Source organism: Nelumbo lutea, chromosome 7 (genome assembly GCF_056320005.1).
Source record: "Nelumbo lutea isolate HS-2025 chromosome 7, American lotus-T2T, whole genome shotgun sequence".
Lineage (NCBI taxonomy): Eukaryota > Viridiplantae > Streptophyta > Magnoliopsida > Proteales > Nelumbonaceae > Nelumbo > Nelumbo lutea.
Genome location: NC_142690.1, coordinates 3,884,598 through 3,903,798, shown reverse-complemented (window position 1 = coordinate 3,903,798; position 19,201 = coordinate 3,884,598). Strand labels below are relative to the sequence as shown.

General features: G+C 36.0%; 1 protein-coding gene across 1 annotated transcript; it reads left to right on the top strand.

The window, feature by feature from the left end:
- The first annotated feature begins 2,730 nt into the window (after positions 1–2,730).
- Positions 2,731–18,665, top strand: LOC148844711 (uncharacterized). The gene is made up of 9 exons (XM_088953863.1): positions 2,731–3,561; positions 4,288–4,428; positions 7,044–7,424; positions 11,499–11,603; positions 13,569–13,709; positions 14,368–14,571; positions 14,854–14,946; positions 15,545–15,656; positions 18,241–18,665. Exons 1-9 carry the CDS (start codon positions 3,058–3,060, stop codon positions 18,282–18,284), a joined length of 1,725 nt encoding a protein of 574 aa, XP_088809989.1. The 5' UTR covers positions 2,731–3,057; the 3' UTR covers positions 18,285–18,665.
- Positions 18,666–19,201: the final 536 nt, after the last annotated feature.

The window sequence follows — 19,201 nt, the reverse complement described above, 5'->3', positions numbered from 1 at the left end:
TTCCCATGAATTTAACATACATACACAAGGAGGTATTTTCAATTGGGATTGGATGCAATGTGTACATAGTTTTTGCTTCCAAGAAATCTGGACTCATTTTCTCTACTCCCAATACCTACTTATCAAATAGATACAGGCCAAAAAGTGATTTCACCACACCATACACCTATATAACTCCTTATCTTTACTCTCATTCTAGAAATCTGGCTCATTTTCAGCTGCACCTTTTATAACATCTTACAATCAACATGCACAATGATGGACAACTGAGTGTCATGCATTTTGACTGATTTAGAATTTTATAAACAATACCTTCCATCTCTTATGTTCTATTTCCATGCAACTATATTACTCTTTTATGTCGTTTCCATGCATCCTATAGATTTATTGCTAGTATTTTATTGACCTTATTAAACAAATAAAAAAAAAAAAGAATTTACAGGGGAGGACATAGCCCACCTTATCCCATGCCTAATACAACAAAGCACTCAGCATCACCTTCTGAAAATAACCCAACCAAAGAAAGATAATATAATCCCATGGAGCCATACATGTATTATCTACTCTAATAGTTTGAGCAAATAATTGGTGGACCAAACTTTCGAATTGGGCCATTGGGGGTTCAAAGGTTGAACCCATCGCCCAAACACCCCCATCAACCAACAACTGTAAATGAGGGCACAATGGCCCCTATTATACCAACAAAAACTAAATAGAGTATGTTTTATGTTTTGTCAATAATTAGTCATTTAAAAGTCTTTTATCATTTAAAATTATACTTGAGGGCATTTTTGTACATGAAAAAGAAAATTAATAATAAAGTCTGGTGGGAAACTACTCCGCAGAACCCCGGCTGGTTCTAACATTATAAACCTTTTTGTTCAATCCTTAATTCATTCCATAACAGGGCACTTTTGGCAACGCATCTCAATACTGTTTTAACGAAGACATCACCATTGAAGCATCATTCTTTTATTTATATATTGTTACATACTAAATGCATTTGGAAGTGCAAGAGATAGAGAGGAAACAAATTAATCATTTTTAGTTGTTGGGATATATGATTGTTTTATTGAGTAAGGGTGAGTTAAGTACATTCAAAATTAGGAAAAATTCCTAATCAGTACCCTGTATTTTGGTTCAAGTTACAGTTTGGCCTTTGAACTTTAAAATGCGACAATTCAGTACTCGAACTTTTAAAATGTGACAATTCAGTATTTTCCGTTAACCAGTCCATTGATCAACCGTTAAGTGACATTTGAAAAGTCAAAAATGCCCTTCGAGTGCCATTTAATTCTCTTTATCAACCATCCAAACATTAACAAAAAACTAACTAGTCACAAATTCTAGATTCTTCTAAATAGTCATCAACTTTTTTGAATAGAAGAGGCTATGATATAGAGCTGTTTAGTTTTTTGTCAATGTTTGGATGGTTGATAAAGAGAATTAGATGGCATTTTTGACTTTTTTAAATGTCACTTAAAGTTCGGGCACTGAATTGTTGTATTTTAAAGTTCGGGGACCAAATTGTCACTCGAGCCAAAGTACAAGGTACTGATAAGGAATTTTCCCTTCAAATTATAACATATCTTCGATGCAAGGTCGCCTAAGTTGCATTCCTCAAGCCAAGCCAAGGCAAGTATGAACATTATATAGTAAAAGTATGTCACATGCATAGAAGAGTGCCATAGGCATTTTACAACATCTACAACATGGAAATACCCAAAAGAACTTGGATGAAAAAGCATAAGAAATGATTTAAGTGCCCAGAATTTAATGATAGATATGGTGCTGAACAAAACTAACAACATTTAGAAGGCTTAGATGATGACAAATGATATCAAAAGCATATGTTAAAGTTGACTAGTCATGCCACAAAACCAAACAAACTCTAGAGACCTTACCAATTGAGCCAATTGGCACCTTGAAGGAAAAGGTGGTAAGTGGCAACATTTTAATGTTTAAATTTAAGAGTAAACCAGATGGTTATACTACATTGAACTATAAGCAAACCAATTGTCAAATTGGTCTTGACACTAAACCAAACTGAAACCGAAAAAGTTAGGATCCGTTTGGAAATAGTGCAAATGCTAGTTCATTAATACATATATGCATTTTGGTTTAGTTTTACTAGTATTTAATAAAACGTATTTGTGTATTAACAATGACAACAAATACATTCCAAGACATGTGCTTACATTCAAAATAAGAGAGTTAAAAATTAATCGGCATTAAGAGAATATATTCTAGCCTTGAGATTTGTATTTATACCCATCACAACTAAAAATCATTTGGCAAGAACAAGAAGATAAATTCATCAATACAAACATGAACCCACTTTGCATTTACATGGACTAAAATGCAATCTACACATTTGTATTTGCACTCTTGGTGGAATTGATCATTTTCCTTATTCTTTACCTTTCTTTTTGGTCTACATATGACACATTCAGGAAAATTGTATCATTTTATGATGGTGTTTGGTTTGCTTCAGATATAGAGCATATTGACTTGACTAAGAATCCAATAAAGTAATTCTGTTTGATTTTCAACATATTTTATATTATTATTTGGTGCCAATTAAGCACCCGAAGTTGCTAGGTAGACAAAAAAAAAAGGGTAAAAGCCTTGTTTTATAACAAAACAAATGTAAGAAAAAAATCTCTTGAAAAACATATGATAAATGTTATAAAATGAGGTATTATTCCTCAAAAACTATTCAGATAATCCGAGGGATTTTGAGGGTTGAGGGAGGGAGCAAAATGCATACACGGCGCTGGGGCTGACATGGAGAAACTACTCCGGTGCGAAGTTGGTCCCGAATGCCCACGTGGCAAATGTTGCTAACCATTAAGATAAGATTGCTCTAATAATCATGATTTCTAACATAACTAACAAAAAATTCCACATCACTCCCCTGACCCTGAGATCACTCACCCTCACATTAGTACTACCATTACTGTCATTCGCTTCCATTTCCCACTCTTTTCTTGCACTCCGGACTCCATCCCACTTTTTCTTTCTCTCTCCTACATTTCCTCGCTGAAATTCCGAGAAATGAACGACGAAATCGAGCCATCCACCTCGTCGTCTTCGTCGTCTTCGTCAAAAGAACCAGTCTTTCTTCGAGCAAGAAGAGAGCCATTCGAGTACGGACTCCTCCCCATATCGAAGCTCATCTTCTCTGATGGAACAGCAACCCTAGGTCCCCTCAAAGAGAAGCTCATCCAACGAGCCTCCGCTTCTTCGCCCCCCTCGTCTCCCCTTCGAGTCGACGCTGATGGCATTTCCGAAGTCCTTCAGATCTCGATCGAGAACGCTCGTCTTGTCCTCGACACCCTCGCAGCCGTCCTCCACTCGGACTCTGATCCTCTCGTCTCTGCGAGCCCTCAGGAGCTCGATTCGGTTGGGGCTGATGTCAATTATCTGATTTTGTTTCTTTATATCCAATCCTACAAGAGGCTTCTCCCTAGGACGCATAAGGACTCAGTTGCTGTTGCCGATGTCTGGCCTTCGACTTCTGCTTTCGATGGATACCTATCGGCTCTTTCCCCTTTACAGGTACTGCTAATTTGGTTTTCCTTTTGTTGAACTGTGGCTAAAGGGTTGGTTTTTTAAGGATCGTGCGATTTGATTTTTATGGATTGTGAGTTTGTATTTCAATAGATTCTAAGAATTTTTGTTGTTAACATTCCCAGAACGATAATTCAGTTCCTTTTTTTTTTAATCTTTTTTTTTTTTTCTAGTCTTTCCTCACTGGTGGAGACGCATTCTTAATATGCGTTTTCTGATTTTTCCCTTTTTGGATGCTGTATAAACGGTTTTAGCAATCGCGGGTTTGTGCTACATTTAAAGATTGTTTGATTATTATGGCACAAAATCAGAAGATATATTTTAGAAGCTTGGAGGAATTTGTGCTTAGGGTCTATTACTCTATTTAGTAATATTCGCATCAACAACTTCAAATGACTTTTTTCTTCTCCTCCTGTTAGGCTGTTTTTCCTGAACGCGTTTAGTTATCCTAAGTATCGTTTATATCTTATGATGCTTAACGTGTTCACTAGATTGTTACTTTGTCCATATGGTCTTATTTGGAATTGGGTGTGTATTAAGCCTCTGAATGAGCTCATTTCATGTTTATGGCTTAGATTTAGGTCATTCAATTCTCATTTTTCAAGCTTACCATGAGTTTTTGCAATGCTCAATTTATGTTTATGTGTTAATATTGGGTCACCTCATGCTTATTGTCTCAAGCTTTCCATAAACTTGGTTTTCCATTAATTACAGCTTGTTCGTAGCAACAGCCGTCGGTTTATGCCATCACAAGCTGATGAAGAGGCCCATCAGTTATCCTATTTACAGAAACACATGGCAAACATTCTTGCACTGTTGGCAGAGTCTGTGGAAGGCGATGAAGAGGAATCTCTGGTTGGTGAAATGACTATTTACTTTTTTTCTCTCTCTTTTTTTATACAGTGTCTATCCATATCATAGCATAGCATAGCATTGCATTGCAAAAAAAAAAAAATTAGATCATTGCAAATAGTCTATCCATATTAGACTATTAAAGGATTTTTTTATACATTGTCTATCCATATCATAGCATTGCAACTATTTTAGATCATTACCAAATTGTTTTTGGGACAATATTTTGTCATGTTCTTACTTATCAAAATTTTTTTTTTCAGTCAACAACATAGTTTCCAAGCAAAGAAAGGGGGGAAATAACACAAATAGAATGCTGTGTAGGACTAGAGGGTATACAGGACAAGCTAGTATATTGATATGAACTCTAGGAGATCATTAGTGAACCTTGTTTTGGTGTACCTTACAAGGTCCATGTGTCTGCATGTGCCTTTATCCATTGAGTGCATCTATAAATGAATCTCCTTCAACCTTCTGAAACCATGAAAATCAATTTAGGTGTTAACAAGGCATGCATCAAGTTTATTTATTTATTTTTTAAAGCAGCATGCATTAAATTTATTGTAGACATGGTTGTCAAAAGGTCATGATTTACCATATTCACAATTTGTGAATCTAAAGAGCTCGAATTTGAATTTTGTGATTGAATCCTTTACTAAACAAACTTACAATTATTGTTCAACCCTTACTACTCAATTTATTAATATTACAATTTATCTAATTCTCATGATTGAAATTAGTTTGAGTGGATAAGATTGTTTAGCACCCTTGCTTTGTAATTTTTCTTAATTTTAATGAATACATTTCACAGTTATTGATAAAAAAAAAGTTTGAGTGGAATCCAGTTTACTTTTTTTCTTTGATATGGATCTAGTTCTTTGTTCTTTTCTTTTTTGTAGTTTTTTCAAGGGGCTTTTGTTTTAAATTTAAACCCTTCATGGATTAAGGCTTCTTTTGGTTATCTAAAACTCATTTAAAGACCTTTTGGACTTTATTTTCCATCATATGTTGGTTAAGACATTATGTGTGGGTTAAGTGACTTCGAAGTCAAAGATATCATCTTATGCATATAGGGTAAAACCAAGGTTCAAAGTATCGACACGTATCGTGCCGATGGCTTCCCGATACGCCCCTCCAGGGGTTGTATTGGGTCAGACCATGTTTCAGAGGGTAGCCGGGACTTAAACCGACCCATCTGAACCGGTTTTGAAAAAAAAATAAAACATAAAAAAAGCACCGATACGGTGTATCGGCCTGTGTCAATACTTTGAACCTTGGGTAAAACTAGCATATTTTGTTTTGTTGGTTACTAGTTATAAAGGTTATATGCATTGAGAATGAAGTTGAATCAAATTTTCTATGTACTGGGGGGGTTTTTTTAGTATATATTTTAAAATTTTTGACAAAAATAGAAATGACTATGATTTGCAATGTATTCATGATTTTATTCAATTCAACTTTCTGTATGGCTTATGATATGCTTAGTATTTTCAGAACATTTCATGGATAGAAACATTGAATGGAGAGACTGAATAAGGTTTAGAATCCTTGGTCAAGTTTGGAAATGAGTTCTAAGTTTTCCAACAAAAGTATAACCCTTTATACATTAAAAATTCTAGTTCTTTTAGGGGGTTACAATTATAGGTTTCCTCTGCATACATGCTTAGTAATGGGAGGTTCAAACATAATTTATACTCCCTGAAAGTGCTCAGCTTAGGTTTCTTTACCAAGTCCCGCTGAAATAATTTCTGCTTCTTTTCTTTTCTATTGTATTTAGTCCATTTAATATCCTTATTCACTACCTTTGCATTACTTGTCTTGACAAGTATGGTAACAAGTATATCGAGATGAAGAAAAAGTCGAAGTAACCAGTCTTTTTCAGAAGCTTTTAAAAGTGAGGTTGGCATACAAATGGGGACAGTGTGGCTAATATGTAATATGTATAATAAATTTATGCAACATAAGATCATCAAACAGGAATGTGCTCTATCATTCCTGGGAAATGGATATGGGCTCCCAAGATTCCTTCCAAGATTTGCTCTTTCATGTGGATAACTTGGACATGGTACCCACCTTGGGTCATTGTTCTCTAGAGGTATGAACATCCAAAGCTCTCTTGTCCTTGGAGGAAAGATTGAGGACTGTTATATTGTTACCCAAACATAGCAACGACACAGCGAGGGAAGGCATGGCCCACAAAATTCACACTTAAAATTTGAGTATAAGAGACAATATGGCATCCTTGTACAGCTATCTGGGCATATCATAGATTGAAGAATTAGATACCAGCTTGTTGATAGACTAATTTTTCCATTCAAGTCTTACAGCATATTATCAAATTCTTTGGGGGACAGTGGCTGAAGTATGTCTCTTTCCTCATTAACGCTAGGCTGACAAGGGCTTTAGCAAGAGGCCACATTGCCTGGAAGCTGAAGGTGGTGAGATCATCTTGTTGACCAAGGATCTGACCTTGAGTTGGTACAAATGGGTGCTTAAATGGGAGAAAACAACTATTTTGTTTTTAAGTCTATTTATCTGTTGTCTTGTTTGTTATTGAGAGGTGCATCTTAATATCTTCATGAGCTTGCTCCTAAATTGATAATGAACTCTTTATGTAGGTATTGACCTTAGAAAGGTTTGAACATCTTGGGTTCCTCATTCAGTTTGGTGAAAAGGGGTCTGAAGGAATTCCACTGAGCCAGGCCACACCCTTTTTTGCAAATTCTGATCCAGATATGCCTGCTGTCCCTGTGCCAGCAGCACAAGTTCATGATTGGATTCTACAAAATATAGCTACTGCCTTAGAGCATAGCTCAGAGAGAGTTTCTACGAAAGAAAACGGGCTACCCAATAGCTCTGATCAGGATGTTGCTATGGCTGATGCCTGCGCCAGTTCCTTCAAGAGTTCTACCTGTACCAGGAATCTGAGTTTTGTAGAGGGAGTTTCAAAAACTTCAATCATAAAGCAAGCGTCTGATCTGAAGGGTTCTTCTGTAAAGGTAAGAGATCACATGTTTACTGTATTTATTTTATTTTCCTTTTCATATTTGTTTCAGAAGTTTATTTTCATTGGAGTAGATGTTAGTTTGGCTAGATGGTTTCTTGGCTGTCAATAACAAAGGAGTATTAATATCTCAGTTCCACTTTTCAGTATTAGTAATATTCTATATTCAAGTGTGTGTGTGTGTGTGTCTCATTGTATAGATGGTTTATGTCTCTACAGCCACTCACTGTATAGATGGTTTTTGTTTGTGTCTCATTGTAAAGATTTGTAGTTTGCAAAAACATGTTTTTTTTTTCTGGAAAAAATGTCAATGATGTTTGTTAATTTCAAATCATATTTGGGATTTGTGGTTTCAATTTTTAGGTTTTACATTTCTTAATTTGATACATTGAACATCCACTGTATATGCACTTTATTTTCAATGGCTTATGCAGGACCTGAACCTATGACCTTTGTGTTATAAACATAATGCTGTAAAACAAGCCATTTTCCAATGGGTCTTTTAGCATTAGGTTTAAGTATGTATTTCTTGAGATGGCACCGTGCTTCAGCAAATGTCATGGCAAAAGTAGGTACTATCACCATAGTGGCGCCTTTGCCATTACTTAACTTGATAATAGAGAAAGGACTCTGAGTTTACATAGAATGGCGATCTTCTTTCAAAATTATCACATTTCCAGTAACTCATAAGCTTGTAAAGAGATGCCACATAACCCATGACAAACCAACTAAAGAGACCATGGAAACACATACAGGACTGCCCTAGCGTATGCCCCAATCTTCAAGACATAGCAATGGGTGCAACGAAGCATCTGCATATAAGAGGCTGCTAGTTGAATTCCATTATCTTATCCCTTGTTTGATACTGCTTGTATATTTTTGGAATCTGTTGGAACTGGTTCTGGCTTCTATGATGCTGTCTGAATGAAATAAGGGTGTGTCATCTCTTAATGATTTAAATACTAAAAGCTCTATTTTTTGATCAATAACAGAATCATTTCATTAGTAATTAAGAGAAAATGCAAGGGCTGGGGGAGATAAACCCACTTAACTCTACTCATTAAAAAAAAAAATCTCTTAACTCCCCTCAGAAAATAAAAAGAATATTACAGTACAGCCCCAAAAAACTGATCTCTTCCCACCCCTTGTTTGGCTAATGTATCTGCAAATGAATTAGCAGTTTAGGACTCCTGTTAACCCACTGCAGTCTCACTTCCATACCCTGAGTCAGCCACTTGAAGAGTCTTTGTTCATTAAGATAAGGTCATATACCCTTATCCTCCTTCCCTAACTAACTTATTATCACCACTTTTGAGTCTCCTTCGATGATCAAACTGTTAATACTTAATTCCTTAGCCCTTTTTATGCCCTCCACCACTGCCATAACCTCAGCCCGGAGTGAGTCCCCAATTCTAATCGAGCATGAATACATAGCAATAACTACTCCTTCCTTTGTCCTGAAAACTCCACCAATCCCTGAAGGCCCAGGGTTACCTAACTGCTGGCATCAAAATTCAACTTAATATGTAACCCGAACATGGTAGAGAAGAAGAGAGAGATTTCTACTTGGGGCCAAATCTGCCACTTCTAACTATTCAACAGAACCGCTATAGTAATATCATCAAATATGTCCATTGATTTTATCCAATGGACAACTCTAGCAATAATCACCTCAATAATTACCCTTCTATTTCTCTCTACAAAAATTCTTTGGTTTCTTTTATCCTAGACTGTCCAACAAACTGCAGCTCTTGTGCATAACCATAGAATCCTTCCCCTTTTTTTCCAGCTACTAGTGGAAGAGTCAAAGAGGCTTTGCACGTTTGGTGTGTGTGTGTGGGGGGGGGGGTCCACTTGCGACCAAACAGAGAAAAAATCTAATCCCAAATAGAAGAAACAAAGGGGTAGAAGATTAGTAAGTGATGACAAGACTCGCCATTGGCCTTGCAGAGAATGCGCCAGCTAGGGGATAAGCACTGAAAAAAGGCCTTTCTATTTGAAGAAGATCACAAGTGTTAATTCTTTCCGAGAACATTTCCTAGCAAAGAGCCCCAACCCGTGGTGGGACTGGTTTACCCCAAACTTCCTTAACAGGAAAAGGTTGCCCAAGGCTATTGGGAGGTTGAATTAAGGCTTTGGAAAAAGAGGCACAAGAGAAGGATCTAGAAGGGGAGAGGGTCCAAATTCAAGAGTCTAATTTAGAAGGATCCAATAAAACTTTTTGAAGAATTTGAAGCAAAGCCAAGACATTGTCCAACTCAGAATCTCTAAGGCCCCGTCTAAACCCCAAGTCCCATTCTACCTCTAGATCTAAGCTCGAAGAAGACAAAAATGGAAATTGTTCTCTTAAAGGTGAATTCCCCACCCAGACATGTTCCCAAAACTTAGCCAGGTTTCCAGAACACAGAGTATACCGGATTAAAAGGCAAGAATGATGGCTTGAATGGACTTCCAAGGCGCCGCATTGGTTGCATGAGATGATACTTCTGCATCCTGGCCCTCAGCTGCCAGCCCATGAATGCTTAATATCACCTTTGCCCATAGTTTATCCCTATCCAACGACAATCTCCATAGCCAGAACACAGAGTTTACCTGATAAAAAGGCAAGAATGATGGCTTGAATGGACTTCCAAGGTGCTGCATTGGTCGCATGAGATGATACTCCCGCATCCCGGCCCTCAGCCGCCAGCCCATGAATGCTTAATATCACCTTTGCCCATAGTTTATCCCTATCCAACGGAAATCTCAATAGCCATTTCCCTAATACAGCTAAATTCCTCTCTTGAATGTTCCCAATACCTAAGCCACCAAATGTTCTGCTCCTACTTACAATTTCCCACCTCTCCTTATGGTCCCTCCTTTCCTTTCCAGGTTCCCACAAAAAAATCTCTCATTAACTTCTCAAGACATCTACAAACCTTAATTGGCATTTTGAGCACCGACAAAAGTAGACAGGCAAATTGGCCAAAGTTGACTTGATTAGAGTGATATTTATATAGCTGTAACTATACATTGATAACAGTGTTGGTGTTCTTGATTCTTTCAAGTAACTGTCATATACAATCTGCTTGATCATATGTTTGAGTGTCATATCAAAATTTGTCTGTCCAAACTGCTTAAGGGAGCAATGTGTATTCACTATTTTCTTTTGATTAGTGACAAAAAAGCAATGAAAAGAAAAGGGGAATGGAAAACTGATAAAAGGAGAGAGAATAAAAAGAAAAGGGGAATGGAAGAACCAAGGTTCAAAATATCGATATGCCCGATACGCCGGTAGAGGTGTATTGGTAGTTTATTTAGGTTTTACTTATTTTTTCAAAACTGGTTCAGAGGGGTCGGTTTAAGGTCCAGCTACCCTCTGAACCAGTGGCTGACCTGATACAACCCCTGGAGGGGCGTATCGGGAAGCCATCAGCATGATACGTATTGGTTGATACGGGTCGATACGTATCGATACTTTGAACCTTGGGAAAGACCACCAAAAGAAGGGGGGAGAAGGGAGAGAAAGAAGTTATGGTGCTACATCAAACCCCTGAACATATTCAGTTGGGTTGGGGCATGATGATGATAACAGCTTTGGACCTGGTCTTTTATGGTGTCTGTTTGATGCCAGATTCCATATATTTCCACATGTCTTCAAGTGCTAAAACCATTGCCATGGTATGGCTACTCATTGTATAGGGGGATCTCATGTATACGATCATGCTGTTATCATAATGCAATACGGTGCAATGGATATTCTACCTTCTTAAGAAGTTCTCTTCATATTGTTGTTTTTGTTTCCAACAAATATTTGCTTATTTGACGAACAGGCATCTCCATAATCAAATCCCTACATGGAGCTTAATTTATTCCATGATAGGCATTTAGGGATATGACTGACCTTCATCTGCTATACTAATAAAACATGGATAGTGCCTCTATTTCAATTTCAGTTAGTTATTTTTGAGTTTTGTAATTTTTGTTATATGCTTTATGCATGCATATACAGACCAGAAGTTCCATGGTTTTCATATGAGGCTAATATTTCTCTTAATATTATTTTTGCCTAAATTGTTTTTTATTGCAGGTTTTAAATTGTCATGACTCAGTGATATACATATTAGCACCCTTAAGATATGCCACTGTTTATGGATGTTCTGATGCAACTATAGTTCTTGGAGCTGTTGGCAAGGTATCAATGTTTTGAATATTGTAATTGTATTTTAAGTCATAGAGAAAGTTGAGTTGAATTGAAGCATGAATCCTATTGTTAAATTTATTAATTTTCTGCTTTCTAAAAAATTTATTGAAAAATGAAAGCATGTATGCTAAGGCTTAAATATATAAATGGTTTTTTTATCACATTTTCAATCCACAACCACCTTACAAGTAATTAAAATACAAAATTTGCAACCTGTATAAAGTGTAAGGATGATATAATCAAGTTTGACTTGAGAAATTAACTGACCCTTTAAACTACATATGATGAAAATTAACTGAAGATGTTCTTTAAATATTCTATAGAAAACTTAGTTTACCTTTCCTTTTGTACCATTTTTATTTTCCCTTCTATTTTAATGAATTTTTTTTATCGTTGCTGATAAAAAAAGTCTATAGAAAACTTCAATGCCTTATTCTAGTAAGGGTTTTAAAATAAAAGCCCGCTGCTAAAAATTAAAAAAAGAAATAAAGAAATGGCAATGTACAAAATTTGGTCCTAATCAATTTGATTCAAATTGTATGATTCATGCAATAACTGTGAGGATTTTTTGAAAAAGGGATTTAATCATAGGATTCAAATTGATACCCTTATGATTCATGATTTAAATTGTGAATCCTGTTGTAAACTGTAAGATTTTAACAATCATTTAAATTATGCATTGAGATGTGAAGATTACCATTTATTCACTTCTGAATACCGTGATCTATTCTGATTCTTTTGCCCTTTCTTAAAACAAGACACCTCAATCTCTAACCCCTGGTAAGCCCATCTCAATTTTTTTAAAGAACCACATACATTCAAGAGAAACAAAAAAATGTAGGACCTACTTGCAGTTCCATTGTTGTATGACAAAGTAGATTATGTCAATCTAATGCTTTTCTTTTTCTGTAGTTTGTAAAGAAAAAAAATAAAGGACTCCCTTATACATGTACAATTAGTATTCTCCTTTCCTATAAATAGGTATAAATGAAAGAAGAAAAGGGGGCCATGTATAATTGCAATTTACTTACAATCTGGAAATAACGCAGGAAATAAGAAATAGTATGCAGAGAAATAAAAGAAATCAGCAAGAAGTTTTAGCTCTTATCTAGAGAGGCATCATTCTAAATGCAAGAAGTGTAAGGGGTTTCTAGAGCCTGAGGCACAAGGAAATAACTTGAATAAAGTGAACCTGGGTTTAGGTCAGGTGCACCCCAAAGATAAACCTCAGCTGTGAGCCTAGGGGCATTCCTTTAACACTAGATAACACTAGGGAGATGAGAGGATAAAGAAAAAGGAAAACTGCAAGAACACTAATCTTAGCCACCACCACAAGTTTCATCCTTTCAATCCATTAGTTCTCTTTCAGAAATTCAATCATAAAAATTCAGTTTATTGGGTCACTAGAATGGCTCAAATCTTCCTTTATAGATGCAAATTTAGACTTGAAAGTTATGACCAACAACTTGTAATTGCGCTCTAAAAAAAGTTCATATATAACCCATAGGTACTTTCTATACATTCTTTAACTCTAACTACTTATCCTATTAATGCAACTCCAAGATAGATAAAAACCTGAAAATACTCTAATTCTACCACATACTGAAACCATGTTTGTAACCCCCCTTAAATACATTGGATTCATAAGATATTGGTCTTGTAGGATAGGAAACTGAGCAATCTATTAAAGGATATCAAAGTCCAAGTCAATGAACAAGTTCCAATCTTAAAATGTAATCATCAGAAAATTGACATACCTATTACTTAAATTTCAAACTATTTGGACCATTTAAGATGATTGAATCTATTCCTATGACACCAGTAAAGTAGAAAATAACTCAAAAAGCTCAAGAAAAAACAAAAAAAAAAACCTGAAAATTACAAAATTCCCATATGGAGGAATCTGGAGAAAATTGATCCGAGTGTTCCATAATTTGAATTTCCTGTATTTTACAGGCTGTAAGAGTGGAGCACTGTGAGCGCGTGCAAGTGATTGCAGCAGCAAAACGAATTTGTATTGCCAATTGTCGTGAGTGCTTGTTCTTCCTTGGGGTAAATCAGCAACCACTTATTCTTGGAGATAATCATAAGCTGCAGGTAAGAAGGTTTGTCTCATGCTTTGTGTACATCATGGCTTTGCTATCCTGTATAACTAACATAGCCCTCCACAATATAGTTACCCACCTTTCAAGATTTGGTTCAAACATTTGCTTTTACATTCTCTTTGAGCAATGCTCTTAAAAAATATTCTTATTTGATTTAGTGGTAATTTGGTGCAAGTTCTTTTTGATGATCAATTTGTAGTTCATACCCCTTGGTTTTTTTAGGCCTTATTAGTGGTTAGCTAACTTTTAGAAAAGAATGCTTCTAAAATTCCTTTCTGTTTTGCATTTTAAGATGGCACCTTTTTTTTATCAACACTTAATCTGTTTTCTTTGGGGTTTAAAGATTTTGAAGGTTTTCTGTGATTTTGTCTGTTTGCATTTGTTTACAATATCTTGTTATAGTTTGCTGAAATTGTATGGGTGTGGTCAAAATAGCTGGTTTAGGTAAGTGCATGTGCATCTCATCTCAGTTTAAACCCAGTCACCGAAAGATGTTGCTGATGTGCTATCTTTATGTCAACCTGAATCCCAATCTTGGTTTTAAGTCACTAATCCTGTTGTGGAGCAATTGACTTATAAATGCCATCGAACAATGAATTACCACCCTGGAATTCTGAACAATCACTATTTTTGAATGTTTCTTTTGTCAGGTGGCACCATATAATACTTTTTATCCACAACTGAAGGAACACATGACTCAAGTTGGTGTTGATACAAGTATAAACAGATGGAATGAACCCATGGTGCTGGGTATGGTTGATCCACATGATTCGTTATCTCATCCTGCAGGGGTCTCTGATGTTCAAGCAGAGTCAGCAACATGTCTTGATCCCGATCAGTTCACAAATTTCTTGGTATTCTCATATTTCTCTGGGACCTAGGCACTAGACTGTATTCTAGTTGTAGGTGCCGCATATGCAAGTTTGGTTGCAAATACGTATTCACCTTTTCCTCGTGGATGTTTAAAATAATCTGTAGATGAACGTCATCGCTATTGTTTATTAGTTGATCTTCACCTTACTTGAACTGTCTATTGGATATGATGATATGCCACATTTTCAATTTCCAAATCAAAATGTCAATCACTTTATTGTGGAAAGCTGTGTTGCATAACCTGCTTTGGTTTTGTTGAGCAGATTCCCAACTGGGTTGGAGGTGAATCACCTGAGTCCACTAAACACAACCCATTTTCGTTGCCTGAGACCTACATAGCATCTCAGCAAAAAAATGTATGTGGCCTAACCTATGCTTGTTGTTGCTACTGCTGTAACTTTTTTGTTTAACTGACTGCCTTTGTGATTTTTATTTACAAGGTTTGCATGTTTTATTCTTGTGAAAATTATCATTCCACCTCACAAAATTTTTATTTTTATTTTTTGTTTTATTTTGCAAGTCCACCACCTATGATGCACATATCCTCCCCTTGTATTGTGTCCAGATTCCCCCACCTGTCACTGTTTGTACAGTGACAAATTTGTGAGGTGGGGGAATCAATAATTTACCCCTTTTTTCATTTTTACAATTACAATATATTCTTTGCTTACGCATAGACCTTAGACATGCTTAGGTGCATGCGCCAAGGGTCATTCCGGATTCTTGTGATTGGCCCAGTAAACCAGCGGAATTGTAGATTATTTGAATTTGTCAAAGGTGACCATATAACACATCTTGGTTGCATGATTTTTATTGTATTGTGGCATGTGACCAAGATGGAAGTCCTTGGCTGCCGCACCTGGATAAGGCTGTCAGTTTGATGTTAATTTTTAATTTTTATTCCATTATTCTGCCTCCTATACTGAAAATATTGAATATCCGTTTCTTTTCCAGCATCAGAATTTAGGGGAAATAAAGCAAGCTTTGAGAGACTTGCAGCTTGAAGAGAGTCGAAAACGGGAACTATCAAACGCTCTCCACATATACTTCAAAGACTGGCTATATAGTAATGCTCATGTCCCCTTCTATTTCTTCATTTTGTTCTCTTACTGATTAATGTAAATATCCTGGAAAGGCATTTTTTATGCTATTTGGAAATTTAATTTATAATATGCTTATATGTCTTAATAGTAATACATCTGAGCATTTCACTTGAAAAAAAGAAAAGAAAAATTTGAGCATTTCCACCCCTGCTTATCAAAAGGAATTATTGCTTAGGAATCTTATTCCTGTTGCAGCTTTCTATGTCTAACTAGATAGGCATCTTATGGGTTATAACTGCATCATTGCTTTGTAATGCATTTGTGTTCTCCCATAAGTGGGAAAATTTAATTGCTTGATGGATGTAACAGCAACAATTCATTGATTTGAATTTGGTGTTTCAGTTTCTGCAGAAATGATATTAGAATTCAATATTTTGAGCTTTCTTTGAAACTTGAACACCACTTTAACACTGTTTCCTGTTTTTAAGGTAGTCTCTACATTTCAATCCTGTGGAAATTTGGAAATGGTATTAAGTTTCTGCATTAAACAATATACAGGGAAACATTAGGAAAAGAATGGGAAAGTTTCATAAAATGTTAAAGAGTTCTTATCTTTTTCAAGGAAATATTAGGAAAGGATAGTATTGTTCTCTAAAATTTTAGACAGCCTTGCTAAAGCTTTTATACGTCCTTCCCCTTTTTTGCAATAAAAGTTATACGTTTCTCAAAAAATAAGTTTGAGTTAAATTATTAGTTTTTTATTTTTATTTTTAGGGTTTAACCAACATGTATAGTGTCTTGAACCCTTGAAAACTTCAAAACCTGAACTGTTAAGCATGAAGGAACTCAAAATTATGTCCAGTCAACACGATCATTCTTGTTCTCATTCCTCTTTCATCCTTTCTTTTATTTTCTTTTCTTTTCTTCCTTTCCTAAGACAAAAATAGAGGCTCAGTCCCTCTATTTTTTGAAATTTCTTTTTTTTTATCTTCTATTTTTTTTCATGAATATGTTGCTTTTGCTGACTTTCTTGCCAAACAAGGGGGTATCAAGGGAAGAGCTATTTTTGGCAAGCTTGTAACTTTTCTCTTGTTTTTCTTGTCTCACTGTAATGTCTCGGAGAGGTTGCACTTTGCACCTCTCCAAGGGATGCTTGTAACAGCTTATCTTCTTTGATTAATGAAATTATCTTTCAATTATCAAAAAAAAAATTTAAACATTTTTTATGAAGATTATAAACAATTAATAGTGAAAGATGATTGCTACTTGCCATGGAACCTAGGGAGTTGTCCTAGGATTCATGTTTCTCAATTCAAGAGAAAGCCATTGCCTAGGCAACTAGGTGACAAGGCAACTCTTGTTGCCTAGCCTCACCTCGATGTCTTGAAAAGTTTGTCTCAGGGTCCACTCCCTTACTTCGACAATCATGAAATACAGAGATAGCTTAACATGTGGAGCAGTGAGTTCACATGGTTACCACACTTACTTACGACCCTCTAACAAAACACAGGCATGCTATTTAATCAAATGAAAAGTCAAATTATCCAGTGAGTGCATCTTGATATTGCTACCCCAACTGACACACTACAACCTGCTAACATATAAAAAAAAATAGTTTGAACAATGAGTTCATACGACCTCAACACTTTCATGCGATCCTTGAAACACAAGCATGCTATCAATTAAATGAAAAACCGAAACACTGAATGAGTGCATGCTTGATTTAGTTTCGATGAGTTCACATGGTCACAACACTTTCTTGCAACCCTACAATAAAACATAGGCATGCTAACAATCAAGTGAAAAATCAAATCACCCAATGAGTGCATATGCCTTTTTTCTACCCCCAATGATACAAAAATAACCCAACTAACATGTGGAAAAATAGAGACTACTACCTCTTAAGGTCTACTACCTTAGTATGCCAATCAAGAAATGCCAAGGTAGATTACCTCTAGAGTGCTGCCTAGGCGATAAGGCGCTTATGGAGGATCACCTCACTTAATTGCCAAGCTAGTTTTTGCAAGGTGCTCTTGGTAGGTTTAATTGAAGATTGTCTCAATGCATGATTCCATTTTCCATTTATTCTTGTGGCTCGGTTAGTTTTCCTTCGTAAACTCCAAAGTTTGTACAAGTTTCTACTTATATGCAGTGCAAATAATCTCATTTTTTCATGAATCACTTTCTTTTTCCTTGTTTTAGGTTGAATTTCTTTCAGTAAATCTCCTTAGATCAAACCAACAGTTCGATACTGATTTATTTATTTTTTTCACCTTTTTTACTTGTAACAGTTTAGGGGTGTTTGCCAATATGTCTGATTTTGTTTTTAAAAACAAAAACAAGAATGCCTCGATGAGTTTTCCATATGACTTAAGATGTGCTTAATTTATGATCTATACCAGTTTTTCTAAGAATAAGTTGTGGAACTTGAACTTTTGTTGTTTCTACTGGGTAAAAAAAAAGTTAAGCATTGCGTCCAGCTGGATTCTTCACTATCAATTATTTAAATTGGATGTGAGTGAAACATGAGTAACCTTGGTGCTTGCTTGCATTTATGAAACTTAAAGAGAAAATGAGAACTAACTGAATCCTATCTTCATGTGGCAGCTTCAGGAAATATCCGTCAGCTTTACTGCCTACAAGGTGACTGAGGTTGAGGTGTTTAGGGCATAATCAAGCTCTTGAAGAGATTGTAAATTGTAGTGTGGTTCCCTGTCTTGGTCATTGACCGTTCACGTGATCCTGCTTTTATTAGGACTGCAAGCAACAAAGAATCAGCCACATGCGAGTGATGCACCTGATTATGTGTTGACAATGACACAACAAGACCAGGGGGATATATGGGACTCGGATCAATCTCTCTGTATTTGTATTAGCCAAGGTTCAATCCTTGTGAAACTGAGGTATATGGTTTCATGGATTTAGCGTTTTTATCCTTCAATCTTTGAGTTTTCTTTGGGAGTCGATTGCTGTTAACCTTGTATTAATTGCAGTAACTGCCTCTAGATATAACAGCCTCCAATTTCACCTAATAACGATTCAGTAAATACCTACAATCAGAGGCTAATCATCATTACCCCAAACGAGGAATTCCAGTAAACAACGCCTCTTGAAATGACATGCTATTTTACCGTTATGAGATGATGTTTACCTGTCAATATAATATAGTCACCTACTAGGTATCTGAGCTAAGCTTTCGACTTTTCAATTTTAATCGTACTCGTTCAAGATGATAAATTGTTTTTTTTTTTTTTTTTTATGTTTGATTAATTGCAATGTTTTATTTGTATATCGGAGTTGCAATTCTAGCAAGATCCAACCGAAAAGTAGATCGCTCGATGTTTTGGATGTCTCGTCCGTGTTTGTTTTATTACTTTCATATGGCTTTCGCGAGAACTGCGACAATGGTTACAACAGCCAGTAGACGCGAGCTGTTAAGCTCGAAGATTTTTGGACTAAGCTCTCAACTAATTCATCGATTCAAAAACTGGGTACGTGTTAGAGTCTTTTGGTCATTCTACACTATAAACTCGGGAAAATGGGCTGTCAACAGAGCTCTCTTCGACTG

What these genes read in the sequence shown, in the direction of transcription:
- LOC148844711 (XM_088953863.1), top strand. Translation starts at nt 3,058, where the DNA reads ATGAACGACGAAATCGAGCCATCCACCTCGTCGTCTTCGTCGTCTTCG. An exon ending in CGGCTCTTTCCCCTTTACAG is followed by an intron (nt 3,562 to 4,287) that starts GTACTGCTAATT and finishes CATTAATTACAG; the next exon opens with CTTGTTCGTAGCAACAGCCG. An exon ending in TGAAGGGTTCTTCTGTAAAG is followed by an intron (nt 7,425 to 11,498) that starts GTAAGAGATCAC and finishes TTTTTATTGCAG; the next exon opens with GTTTTAAATTGTCATGACTC.